Source organism: Psammomys obesus, unplaced genomic scaffold (assembly GCF_907164565.1).
Source record: "Psammomys obesus unplaced genomic scaffold, mPsaObe1.curated_primary_1811, whole genome shotgun sequence".
Lineage (NCBI taxonomy): Eukaryota > Metazoa > Chordata > Mammalia > Rodentia > Muridae > Psammomys > Psammomys obesus.
In genome coordinates, this window is record NW_026588752.1 from 9,258,047 (window position 1) to 9,272,247 (window position 14,201).

At 50.6% G+C, this 14,201-nt stretch overlaps 1 protein-coding gene across 2 annotated transcripts in view; it reads right to left on the minus strand.

Annotated features, from left to right (window-relative positions):
* Ergic1 (endoplasmic reticulum-golgi intermediate compartment 1) overlaps positions 1-14,201 on the minus strand; it is a 77,471-nt gene that overhangs the window by 27,296 nt on the left and 35,974 nt on the right. The window contains exons 4-5 of one of the 2 annotated variants that reach the window (XM_055604532.1): positions 6,869-6,963; positions 1,581-1,705 (exon numbers count right to left, since the gene is read on the minus strand). In XM_055604532.1, the coding sequence (XP_055460507.1) occupies positions 1,581-1,705; positions 6,869-6,963 (220 nt within the window). Of the gene's footprint in view, positions 1-606; positions 871-1,580; positions 1,706-6,868; positions 6,964-14,201 lie in introns of those variants that run through there. The other variant, XM_055604533.1, reaches the window with a different exon arrangement.

Sequence of the window (14,201 nt, forward strand, 5' to 3'; positions counted from 1 at the left end):
CACTGAGACCCTCAGAACCCTTAGCCAGGACACCCGACTCGGCCTTTTGAACGTAAGCTGGTCTGACAAGGACAAGCTCTAGTCCGCCCAGAGCCAGCGGGGCTCCACAACACAGCCCACCCAAGCGGGCAGAAGACATGTTCGCCAAGACGCAGGTGGTGTCCCACCTGAGTTGTCAGGAGCGTGCATGTTCAAACGAAGGTGACCATGCCTTACAACTTCGAAGTGTGCATGTGTGTACACACGTGCCCAGTGTCTTCAACCGCCATCTCAGACACCCTCCTCACAGCCCTACCACAGGGGGATTGCCCGTTCCCCACAGCGTCTGCTTCATCATCAGCGAGGCGATGTGTGTACAGAAATTCTTTACAACTGTGATGTGGTATGAACAGCAGCAGCTTCCAGGAACAAAGTCACTGGTGTGGCTAACGCTGCTTTGGTTTTTTGATTGCATTAACTGCTGTAGGAGATGCTAAATTAGAGTTAGAGCCTAGTTAAAAAAAAAAAAAAAGATGGAACTTAATCCACATTCTTTGGGGTGTTTACAGCTAAATCTGTACAGTTTCAGGGGGTTAGAGGACCCCACGTTTACAACAAGGCTCTCACCTTCTCCCTAGGAGACCTTGGGATCCTTAGAGTTTGGTGTCTGGAGTCTTGAGAGGGCTTCAGGAGGCTGGAGGTGGAGCCCCAGGTTATGCCTTCCTGGTAATCACAAGGCAATTCTGCTAGGGGTCCCCACTCGGAGTGGCCCCAAACTAAACCTATGACTTCCCACATCACTGTTGCTTGCTGACTCCTACAGGAAGGCCTGTTGCCCAAAACTCTCTCTTCAACCCCAAAAAAACACATCTCCAAATCGCAGCTTAAAACACTTCTGGGAATCGAATGTACCAGAATTAAAGGACCGAGTCCCAGTCCTCTCCCACAGAGCCCCTCCTTCCCAAACTTCCACTGTTGCAAACCAGCTGTGGAAGCAGGAATATAACAGGGTCTTTGAGTGTGTGGCTGCTCTACCTGCCACTCCCAATTCACAGCTAAGTCCTGTTGATTCTGAATCCTTTCCCACTTCAGCTCCTGGCCTCCTCCACTCCATCCCCATGTAGCTCACAAGGGGACTATCTACACTGAGCCGATGAGATGTAAGACACAGATGGACATGGTCTGACTGTCCATCTCCATCCCGCCTTGGAACCCCACTCACCTGTTCGCACTTGCTTATATCCAACAATATCCATCTCTGATACAATGTGCACATTACAGACCTGGAATGAACTCATTTACTGCACATGAGCTTTGTGGTATAGGTGATGCTGCTGTGGCATTATTACCATCATGGCTGTAACCTCAGGTGTCCTGTGGGCCACTGCTTGCTGGAGAGGAGGAGGAACTGGGACTGGGAGCCTTGTGTTCTCATTTTCACTCTAGCAAGGAGCAGCCCTTTCTGAACCCACCATCAGAGGCATGAAATCTCAGGGAGTCCAGAACCTTCCCAGCCATGTGCTGATTCTCAGCTTGATAGGGGTTCTGTTGGGGTCAAGTGGGCAGGGAGAGGGAAAAGGGCCCAGGCAACGCCTCCGTACCTTGTTGATGCTGAACTGGCCCTCGAAGCGGCAGCCGGCTCCATTGTTCAGTGGGATCTTCATGGAGTTGTCAATGTGGCCCACTTCGTGCCTCCCCATCTCATCTTGAATGTCAAGCCCGACCACTGTGGGGGCCAAAGAGAGCAGTCACCCACAGCCAAGCAGAGTGGGGATCAGCCTGCTTCTACAGAAACCCCATTTAGCCTTCCATGAACAAGATGCCTAGGAAACCCAAGCTACACAGAGTCAGTCAGCAGAGGAGGAAGGGCTGCTTGGCTAAGAGCCATAGCACCCCAAACAGCAGTCCCCGCTCAGGGTCGCAGCACCCAAAACAGCCCCATTCCCCAGAATCACAGCACCTAAAACAGTCCACACCCTCCCAGTTACAGTGCCCCAAATAGTTCCACCTACCCCTAGAGTCACAGTACCCCCTACCATTGCTTAAGGCTAGAGGAGATGGAGGAAGAGCTAGGAAGAAGCAGGTACTAGACCAGCCAAGGATGCAGGGTCCAGGGTGGCTCAGCTATATGCAAGGCCAAAGGAAGGCAGTGGGGTAAGAGGGACCATGGGGGTCCGCCTCTTTGGTCACCTGGATCTGGACTGTGCCTCTCAGCAAGGTGACTGAGGCTCAGGTATCACTAACCTCAATGCCTCAGTTTACTTTTCTGAAGGATGAGGTGATGAACATTGGACTTTTGGCGGAAGAGTATGTGGATCAGGGTTAGGAGGTAGGGCAAATGCCCAGCACAGGGTCTGACGCGTAGCATGTGGCAAGTGTTTCAGCAGCGCTGGTACTCTTAGCGCTTCAGAGTCTGGGGTCACTGGGTGAAGAGGTTCAGGCATTCATTTGTTCTTTATCATCTCTCTTTCATTCACACCTTCCTTTACTCAGTATCTACTAACTACTGAGTCCCATGAACCAGCCTAAGCACGGGACGCCATCATGGGCTAGTCAGGCTGCAGCCTTCAGGAGCACTGGCCCTTTTAGGAGGTCTGTTAGCTCACACACGGGAGGAATGCAGCACCCAATGCCAGTCCTGACTCCAAAATGGCGCTGCAGCCTTACTGTGGCTCAGCTTCTGCATTGTGACGATGAGCAGGCTGCGCTACTGTGGTCCGTGAGATGGTCCCAGGGTGGAATGGTCTTATCCACCATAAGAATGTAGCAAGCTTCCTGGCAGGGAAGCCAGAGGGGACTTGATACAGAGAAAGAACAGCTCTTTTAAAGACAACCAGACATAAATGGAAAATGGGAACGAACATGTCCCTCAGTGGGTGTAGGGAAGTATGTGCCAGCCAGTGTGGAAGGACATGTGACATGGCCATCATGGATGATGCCACTGGCCTGTAACGAGAAAGCTAAAGAAACGCAAGCAACCCCTGCCTGACTCAACAGTTCCACTTGAGGCCAGCTTGCAGAGTCACTCATGCTTGGATGTGTGCAAAAGGCCACTCCAGCCGGCCTTGTTGGAAACTGTGACAGTTAGGAACCACTCGAGTGCCTGTCAAAATGATGGTGGCTGGCAGATCAGATCGGGTCTCCTCTGCGATGTGAGACAGAGCACAGAGAACACACTACCTGGCAGGAGTGGAGAGGCTGACCCTTGGTCCAGAGGCAAGCTACCTAACCTACCTGTGGCTCAGCTTCTTCTGTCACAAGCTCGCTGAGAAGATGTGGGAAACCTGAACAGTACTTACTGTGTGCTGAACCCTCGGCTGAAGAGAGTTGTGTAAGAACACAGTACCTGGACATTTCCTGTGGGGCAGATGATGATATCACTCCCTGGCCAACATCAGGGGAAACTGAGGTACAAAGAGCTCACAACTGAGAAGCAACAGAGCTTGCCCAGGAGTCAGAGTGTCTTGTTCTGGGTTCTGGGCTTATCCAAAGGCAGTCTGCTGGAACCCAGCCAGTCTCAATATCCTAACACAGGCAAATGATTCCCCGTAGGCCTGGCTGGGGAAATAGCCGGTTATTAGCTCCACTAAGAGTGTAAGTAATTTAAGGAAAGCTGGATGTTGGGGGAGAAATTTCACAAAAATCCTCTGACACGTAGAGGTCTAGTTATCTGAGAAGAAAATAGAAAGCCAACAGGATACACAGCTGTATACGCAGGACTCCTCGGGTACCAAAGTCTTGGGATGCTTACGTTCCATCCGTAAAATGGATGGGTATTTGCATTCCAGACATAGCGTCCTCTGGGTTACCCACATGGCCCAAGCGCAATGCAAGTGCCATGTAAATAGTTGCCATCGTTGGGACTGCAGTTCCCCCGGAGGTCCATGTAATGGGGCGTTGGACCTCAGCCTGTGGTGCCTCAGGACGGTAGTGAACCTTTAGGTGGTCTAGCGGGAGGTCCTTACTGTTATCAGGGTGTGCCCCTGAACGGGGAGAGTAAACTTACTGCCCTTTGTCCTCTTTCCTCTGCTTCTCTGACTTGAGGGGAACAGATCTGTCTACTCCACACCCCCATCACCATATACAACAATGGGCCGGCTGATCACAGACTGAAACTCGCAACCCTGGGCCCACGTAGACCTTTCTCTTCATATGCTGGTGCTCTCTGGCATTTTACACTAACAAAATGACAACACAGTGATTTCCAGTGCCACGTTGTTTAGGAAGTAAGTACAAGGAAAGAAGTCTGTGCATGTTCGGTCAGAGGCAATGTTATCTTCTTCTCTGAATTTTTTTTTGTCCTGTGGCTGTTTAATCTGTGAGTACGAAACTGCAGGTACAGAGTGACTATGTTTACGGATACAAACACAGAGAGAAAAAGAGGTCTTCACTGTCAGCACAGGCTGCTTCGGAGACAATGACAAACAGGGACAACAGAAAGGATCACAAGTGGTACATCCGTGTTTTTAAAGACATACCAGCTATATTTCCCTGTGTACCGAAGATCAACTCATGCTAAATAAGCATGCTACTGCTGGGCTACAGTTCTGTATTTGAAGGTGTACCTTGAAAAATAACTCCTTTATTAGGTATGTAATGAATACTGTCATTGTCATGAAACATTTACAGTGCTGGGAATGGAACCCAGGGCCTGAACACACCAGGCCCTAACTCTAACCCTACACCCCAGTCTAAGAATATATATATTTTTTTGAAAGCAGAATATGAGACAGTACCTATAGTATGACCTCAGCCATGTTCAGAATGCACAGGAGAAAAGCCAAGGGGACAGATTGATGTCAGAATGTCCACAGACCCTGTCATCAGGGTGGCGGAATTATGGGTGATTTCCTCTCTCTGTTTCTCTGGGTTTTCCAGAGATGCAAAGATGAATGGGCATTTCTGTGTTTAACATTTTTGAGAGTCTTTTTGTGTCAGCAGTGTGGGAACCCAGGGTCCTGAGCATGCTGGACAAACCACCAAGCTACACCCAGTCCTGTCAGCTTTGAAAGAAAAGTCCGACATGCTGGGCTCTAGCGTGTTCAAGACATAGCCCTGCAGAGCTGGAAGCACCCACAGGGCGCACAGCACACAGAATGGGACCTGTCTTGTCCAAAGTCACGCTGTCTGGGCCTGGGATGGAGCCTACAGCCACATCCTTCCAGCCCTTGCCTGTCTAATCCTCTGGCCTGACTAAGAATTTCCTTGCTTCTGAGCTACAACCAGCCCCTGAAGAAGAGGCTGCCAGATGAGCTATTTTCCTAAGAAGAAGAGAAAGAGAAAAATGAAAACATAAAAATAAATAAAAGTGACCTATTTCAACAGGTTCCCTGGCCCTGGGCCCAATGTGGGCTCAAAACTGTGATGTCACTCTCACCAGAAGCAGGAACACAGCTGAATGTCTCCCTGTCTGTCTGGGCCCACCCAATGTTCTGTCCTTGCGGGCTGTGCTCCTAAGCCAGATCCTGTGATCGGAAGGGAGGGGTGAGAGGAGGCTGAACATGCTACATTAGGCTGCAGAGCCAGTGGAGCTGAGGGATGGCTTGAACCATCATTATGAAGGCGATAACTCATCGCCAGTATGGTTAGTACCATCTCATTGGAACCTCTGGTAATGGTTACTAAGCCCTCTGTGCCAAAGGGGATGCTGAGATGACCACAGCCAAGGTTCATCTGAGCAAAGGAGGCGGGGTCGGCCTCCAAATCAGACTTTGGTATCGAAAATTAAAACAAAACAAAACCACAGAAATGTTAGTGTGAATACGTTTTTGTTTTAAGCCCAGGTCTGGGACGTGGGGCTGCTTCAGAGTGTCCACAGCAGCTGACTATGAGTTGCCTCGTGCTCTAGCAGGAGCTTGATTTTGCCAGCTGAGGATAGTTTATGTTTAGAATTCTGGGGACTCTTGAGAAAGGAGATAAATGTCAGAGCTCCAAGGGCGTGTCTGTTGTTTGCTCCTGCTGCTCTTGCTGGCTGCTGCGTTGCTTGTTGGAGATATCCCGACATCGAAGATCAAACTTGTCCCAAGGAACTCAATGCCCCTAGTCAGCAGGAAGTAGTCTAACGATAATAACACCCTCTTTCCACTCTATCCTTCTTTCTCTCCCGCCTAGTGTTGGGAGTTGAAAGGGAAAGGGGTGATGTAGCAAGGTAGGAAAAAGAACCCGGTAAAGTAGCCAAAAGTCTGGCTGTGCTTTCATTCTGTTGTTATAAAAAACAAAACAAAACAATTCTATCTTGATTAAAATAGTAAACAAAAGGGATCTGTGGTTAAAAAGGAAGATGCCAGGGAATCCTCTCGCTGACAGTGTGCCTCGGGGCTTTGCAGCTGTGGACTGTGCAGGCCAGGGCTTGTACAACTGGCGTCTCATCATAACTGTTCCAGAGGTCATGCAACTCCCATAGGAACCGTCCTGTGGCCACCAGCCACTGACAGGGAGAATAACAGCCTTGGCCCCAGTGCTGCCAGATGAGGCAGCTTTATGGTGTTACCATACTCCTGAGCATGTGGGAAGGTCAGCCTCAGACCAGGCCTCAGCTTGCATACACATCTGGGCTCATCCTCTTCCCTGGCCTAGTCCCATCTGCTCTCCACAAGCCACCTGCTCAAGGATCTTAGGCTTAACCAACCAGACAGACTCTGCCACCTGTGCCAGAGCACTTATGGTTGCTCTGCAGAGGTACATGAGATGTCGTTGATCCCCGAAGACCTCCCAGTACATGTTTAATTATATTTACCTCAAAAAAAAAAAAAAAGTGGGGCTGTCACAGGCCACATGTGCCTTTCAGCTGGTGGCATATGTTTAGCTCGCCCCAGGCAGCTCACCGTGTCTGGACACAGATCACCTGCAGGCTGGCTGGCTGCAACAGAGGGCTGTTCGGAATACTCACATTCACAGTGCAAATTGGGTAAACTGATGTTGAGGCTGACGTCAATCTTGCCTCCGCTGTCCTTGTCTGGGTCATCGACGTAGAGCTCATTCACCCTGAGGGACAGATAAGCACAGAAACCTAGACTGAGACACAGACACTAACCCTGCCCAAAGGGGATGGGCAGCCAGGGGCCACCTCACTTGGTGGCCAGTGCTCAATGATCCAGATACCCACGTGGGGACAAGAGCGTGCACATGTCCCGGTCCCAAGAGCTAGAACACTCCAGCACGGCTTTACCAGGAGGGAGAGCAGTTACTGAGAAGAAGGAGGTGTCTGGTAAGAACATCTGTCCAGATTCAAGTTCAAATCCTGCCTCCAGCACTTTCATAAACCCATCAGCTGAAAGGGGATTAACACTACTAGACTGGGGCTGGAGAGACAGCTCAGAGGTAAAGAGCACTGGCTGCTCTTCCAAAGATTCTGAGTTCAATTCCTAGCAACCACATGGTGGTTCACAACCATCTATAATGAGATCTGGTACCCTCTGCTGGTATGCAGGCAGAACACTGCATATGTGATAAAAAAATAAATCTCAAAAAACAAACAAACAAAAAACACTACTAGACAATAAAATGAGGAATAGGGTCTTGCATGGCTCCAGGCCTGGCACCAACAGGCACACAGCACCCGCTGCCTGCTCTTTTGAGGCTCCTCCTTATAAAGTCACGGGGTGGGGGGGGGGAGTCCAGGTCTCCAACAAGGCCAGACGGCTGTACTGGATTCCTAGGAAGCCAAAGGCTTAACCAAAGCTTACCACATACTTGCACAGCACTGTCCCTCCTCTCTCCCTCCTACACCCTCATATAGGCCATGTAGCCTGTCTGGCTAACCTAGCCATTCCCATCCTTCACGTGACCACATCTGTCATGTTCCACGTGGCATGTAGGGCAGCACCACCGTAGGCTTTAGGGGCAAGCAATGAGATCAGTATTCTATCACCAGAGTTACAGGGCAGGTGGCCCCAGACGGCCTCACTGCCTCAAGGCCAGGACAGCAGCGGCACCCATTCACCAACAGAGTGGGCGCATCTACTGCCTGTCAGGTGCGAGAAACCGCGTCGAGCCAGATACAGCCTGGTCATAGGCAGAACCAGACTCGCTCAAATCCTAAATAAGTGCCACAAGGAGGCCTGGGAGTCTCTAAGACGATGAAAACGCATGGTCTCAGCAGGAGAAGGGAGGACCCCACAGCAGGTGCCAAAACCTGGGCTGACAGAGGGACTGAAGGAGGGTCATGGCAGATGCAGTGTGAGAGCCAAAGAAGTGTGGTACTGTGACACAGCTCAGGCAGCCGATTTAACACTGAGCACAGCCACACAGGCAAGCTTGTGCCTCAGCAGGCTGGAGGCCTGGAGGAGCCACCATGTGCCAAGGAGACCAGATGGTAGGTGACCACAGTGGTCCAGAACCTACGGCTGCTGGGAGCAGGTGGGGCATGCTGATGACACACTAGGGGATTGGCCAAGGGAGGCATGTAAGTGGATGGTTCCAGATCTTTCCTTCCTCACCAAGCCAGGGGCCCTGGAGAGTGCAGCAGAAGCTGTAAGGAGGGAGAGGGGCCAAGTTTAGAGGCTAGCTGCCCAGATAGTTCCTCATGGGGAAGAGGAAGCCCATCTCCAGGCCTGGCCTCAAAGGATGCTCGGCTGAGCAGTGTTGGAGTAGATGGATTGGGCTGTGCTAAAAGCTCATGGATGGGCCAGGGATGCTGGCCAACAGACAGGAAGTTACAGATGACAGAAGCCCTGCTGTCCGACTGCCCAGGCACGGCGACTACAGGAACAACAACAACACACTGCTACTTCAAATAAGCTAAAAGAGATTTTAAACCTCTCTCATGAAAAGTATAAACATTTAAGGTGATGGCCATATGAACTAGATGAACTAGTATTCTGACAATCTATCAAAATATCACCTTGTGCCCCATTTTGTCAGTTAAAAATAAAATAAATGGGGCTGAAGAGACGGCTCACTTATTGCTCTCTCAGGGACCCAGGTTTGATTCCCAGCACCCATATTAGGCAGCTCACAATGTTTGCAACTCCAGCTCTACAGCAACCAATGCCCTCTTCTGGCCTCCACAAGTACCTGCATTCACATGCGAATATTCATAAATAGACACACACACACACACACACACTTTAAATTGACAAAAATTATCTTTAAACAAAGCAATAAAACAAACACTTAAGATAGCCCACAGAAGTGAGATCCCTTGGGTCCTGCTCACAGGTTGTACAAGCAGAGGTTGTACAAGAGAACGGTGGCTCAGGAACACAGCCACACTTTGTTTCTTTGTGGGAGCCACAAATACATTCCTGGGGACATGAAAGCCACAGATAAACTTACTTTCCAGGGTGCTGAACACCTAGAGAATTAAGCTAGGCAACGGAGGAGAGGGATGTCCCTAACCATGAAAGTCAAATATACGCATCCGTGTCATCCTGTTTTCCTCTGTTCGAAGTCCTTGTTCCCATTTTAAAACCAGGAAACCACGGTTCAGAGGAGAGGTGTTCTATCCCAAGAGCACACAGCAGAAAACAACCGAGCTAGAATCTCAAGCCCCAAGTTTTCCAGGGCTATAGAGCTTCCTCTTTGGCTCCTTATTATCTAGTGTCAAGGACAGGGTAAGGGATATGGGAAGGGACAGACAAAGCTCAGTGTACTGGCAGGTATTGAACAGAACCAGCAGTGGGAAAGGGCCGAACAGGCCACGGGAGACTCAAGTCAGGAGGATCCTCTTCTGCCCAGCGAGATTCTGCCCTTGTGACTTTAGCACCTGTTTCTACCATAGTTTTAATTCCAAAGGACTGTCACGCTAGTGAGGAAATTACTGTGTGCTTAACTCAACAGTGGCCAAGGGACAGGGCTTTCCTTCCCAGAGAGACTCTTCCATCAGCGCTCACTTTTCCCAGCTGGTAAACCTAGACCTCCTCGAATTGCTGAGGGATTATGGGATGAGGTCATTCCCTGGCAATCCTGGGAGATGACCTCAGCAGAGTGAGGCAAATCTCAGGTGTGGCTCAGGTGAGCTCATTGCCCCTGGGGAGGCTTCTCCCAGGCATGGATCCCTGTCTCCTAGCCAGAAGAACTGGAGTGGTCAGCTGCCAGGGCTGAAGGGCCACCCGGCACAAAGGGGCTGAGGTGCCCGAAGGGAGAAGAAATACATGGCCTGTGGCAATCTGGGCTGGTGGTTATGTAAGACCAGAACTGGCTGTTCCCCCTGGCTGTAAGATGTATATGGTTCAATTGCCCGCACCGCCTACCGATGAGGTCAGCAAGGCTGCCTTCTGTGTCCAAGGCAAATGTTCCAGACCAGCTAGTTTCCTGCCACCCCAGGTGCGGCCTCACCAACAGCCACCCGTTCAGAGCTGCCAGGACTGGCTGTGGCTGAGCCGGCTCTCAAAGGCTGATGGGCTGCCACGGATCAGCTCACCTCAAAGAAAAGAAACACTCGGTGGGCACCCTACTATGGTTTAGGGATTCTTACTGGCCTGGTGTCCCATAACCAGCTCAGGAGGTGAGCAGGCCTGTGGGCTCTCTTCTGCCTTTGTCACTTATAAGCTGAGGTACCTGGGACGGGGTGCTTCATTTCTCTGAGCCCCAGTTTCAGAGTAGCTGAAGACATCCTGGGTGAAGTTCAAATGATGGGACTTAAGCTACAACAAGAGAAGTCTGAAGAATGGTGGTAGGAGGGGCTTGGGGGTGGCAAAGGAACCTTCTACATAGCAGAAATGCATCACAGTTCAACTGAGATGATGGGTAGGAGGGTAAGATTCACTGACCCAGACTTTTGGACTTGTGCATCTGCTGTAAGTCGTACATGCCTCCTCACTGAAAAGAGACCAATGAGGTGGAAAGGATGAAGAAGAGAAGGAGAAAGGAAAGGAACAAGAGTTCACCTCTCAGGGCAACTAGAGGATAAGCTAAAGCTGCAGGCTGGCCAGAGGTGTGTGTGTGTGTGTGTGTGTGTGTGTGTGTGTGTGTGTGTGTGTGTGTGTGTGTAAAATAGCAGGGACACTACTCCATGGCCAAGTGCTTCCATGAAGATCAAGTGCATTACGTCTGGGAGAGGCATGGCACGGGCCTGCCCCACTAAAAGCTAGAAGGTGCCCCTGCACTGAGCCCCAGGCCAGGCTGGGGACTGGCTTTTGCATGTGGCATCTCCTGTAACACAGCAAGCCAGTGCTGGGTAGGATTACTGTGTCTTCAGTGACCAGCACAAATGAGTGGCTGAGGTCACACAGCCTAGAGGAGCAAGAGGAGGACGCTACTGAGGGATTAGTCTTGCCTTTCCTACTGGGTTACACTGTCTGGCGGACAGAGATCCCTGGAGAGCAAGGCATCCCCCAGAGAGCAAGGCATCCCCCAGAGAGACTCATGATGCAAGTGTCACTGTCTTTTCTGATACTCTCCAGCTGTACCATCCTAGCCCTCAGGGCTTACGAGACATAGATGCCCCTAGGTCCAATGGCTTTCTGCTCCACAAACCTTCCTGTATTAATTACCTCCTCCTGCCACATCCCCACCAGAATGAGAACTCCTGAGTGTCTTCGGTGGACTGAACACAAACTTGAGAGTGTGGGTACAGGTTCTCAGAAGTCCTAGGAAGCAGAAAGGTGTGTGCTGATGGAGGAGTTGGGGGGGGTATATTCCAGGTGGGGACACCAGCCAGTGCGGCACCGCATGGCCTGAGTGCATGGGGCGGCGGTGGGTGAGAACTGCCCTTGTAGGGAGAGAAGATGAAAGGATTGGGAGGTACTAGTGGGGGATGTAGGTGGAATGTAGCTAGCTGAAGGCCTTGAGATTCTAGGCTGAGGTGTGAGTCTGATGACATCTATGCAAAACAATTTTATTTGCTTTTAGAAGAGTACTTGAATAGCTCAGATTCCTGCCCAAGGTTGCTGGCCTCCATGCTTAACTATCTGATCAAATGGAAACTTCCATGAAGCAGGGAGGCCGCAGTAACTGGGGGGAGCAGGAGGGAGGTGGGGGAGGGAGGTTGACCAGGAAGCCTCAGGAACCTTGGCTTTTAAACCCTGAGTTTTATAGTGAAAACACAGCTACTGCCTGCCGGATGGATGCCCACCACAGCCAGCTGCCCAGCAGCCCTCTCTCTTTCCCCTGGCAATCAGCCCACTCCTTCCCAGGGCCTGCAGCTCACGGTCACTCTTCCCCAGACCAACATTTCTGGGATGATCTTTTGGAACACTGACTCTGTCACCGTGTGCTCAGAGAGCTTTCAAGCCTCCCATGGCAAAAGGTGAAGCCTGGGTACTCTCCATGAAGTCTTACTTCCACCAGTCCTGGCCACACTCGAGACTTAGTTTAGGGGTGCTGGGCGGGAGGGAGCTCCCCTCCCCTCCCCTTGGCTAAGCTCCTAGTCTCCCAATTTTGGCCCAATGTAGGGACATGTTAGCACGCAGCCTGGTAACCTCTAAGCTCCTGCTTCCTGGAGTGGCCTCTTCCAGTTTGCTACCTAACTCTCCAGGGGAGCCTTAAGTCTTCCAATTAGTAGGTTTTAAACTTAATTTTACTTTATTACCATTATTGTGTGTGTGTGTGTGTGTGTGTGTGTGTGTGTGTGTGTGTGTATGATGTGTGTGTGTGAGTATACATATGGAGGTCAGGGGACAAGGCTGTGGAATGGAACAGGTTCTAGGGCCCCAACTTGGGTCATTAGGGTTGCAGAAGCACACACTTCTGCCCGCTGAAGCTTCTGGCCCTAACAATCTAGAATTTTGTCCAAAAAGCCATGGCTTTCACAAGCACTTGAGGCTCTAAGACATGCCCTACAGAGATGGGTGGGATGACGGGGTGGGGTGCCCGAGCTTTCGGTGTCCACAAGTCCTGGGCTTAAACTCTGCTTCTACCTTTTACTAACCTTATGGGTTTTGGTGCCTTGGTTTCTCCCAGAAACTTCAAAGGATGTTGTGACAATTTTTGAGGCAGTCACTGTAAGACACTAAACCTGGGCATATGAGACTAGCATGAATGACTTCCTAGAAAGCACCTTAAGATATATTATGTTAAAAACTAGTGGAGGCTCTGAGCAACTGCATTCTATTATCACAACTCCCTACCAGGTAAATAACTGTTAAAGTCTGCAGGAGTTCAGCGGTCAGGGCTGAAACTGTCTGCTTTCTGAGAGGCCGGTACCTCTGAACATCCCATGGGACACTGACTTTTCCCTCATTGTCAATTTCCCTGGCCAAAGCTCAAGTTGAAAGTCAAGCACCCAAACAAACCATCCTCCCTGAGCACCTCACATCTCTGGCAGCCATGGGCCAGTGCTGTGGTGTTGACCCAGCCAGTGGTGATCTCATTTCCTTCGGTTATAGACATTCTCATGGCAAGAGGGATCCGCTGACCCAGTATGCTCATATAGCCATCAGACAGAACCAGTGGCTTCCCCAAAAGAGAATGAACTTGCTTTTGCCTGCCTGGATCCCCAATAAGTCTGTACCCTGGTAAAGAAGCACGGGGGCGGGGTGGGGGATGTTAGGCTCCCACCGACAGCAGGGAACAGCCAGCATGCCAGACTCAAGCCTCCTCAGCCCTTTTCCTTCCTCCTGGGACCACAGCATCCAGGAGGCAGGAAGAGGAAATCCCTGAACAGGGGAGGGGATGGCATGGGAACACACTGTGCCCTGACACGGACAGCCCTGCCCTTGGTAAACAGTGGGCAAAGTCCACTGTCAGGGCTTGCTTGAGTGGCCCAGCCTGCTACACAGCCTCCGCAGGCCCAAGCTCTGACATCAAAAGTCACTTGTATGTGGCCATGCCTCGGTGCCACAGGCACACCCTCACTGGGCTGAGCTGACTAAGTCTTCCTCAAGTGTTATGGAGAGCACAGAGGCACCAAAAGACCAGGTCTGACTAATAACAAAGTCCACAGGTCTCAGATTAAGTATCCTTTAGCTAGGTCACCTTGTTCCATCTTCAGAAAACAGCACGTCCATCATCTGTCCTAACCCCATCCTGCCCCTCACTATCTAGCTCCACCCTGTATCACTGTTTGCTCAGAGCACTTGCCACTACTCCCTTGTGGTTTGCATAGCATTTATATTATATGTTCAAGTAATATATAAGTAACAGTTTAAAGTAGACAAGAAGAGCAGGCTGCTGTGGCACACACAGCACTCTAGGAGGCAGAGGCAGGTGGATGTTTGGGAGTTCAAGGCCAGCCTGGTTTACAAAAGCTACACAGAGAAATTCAGTCTTAAAAAAAAAACAAAAACAAACAAACAAATAAAGTAGACAAGAAGACTGGGCAAAGTGACAAACAACTGTGA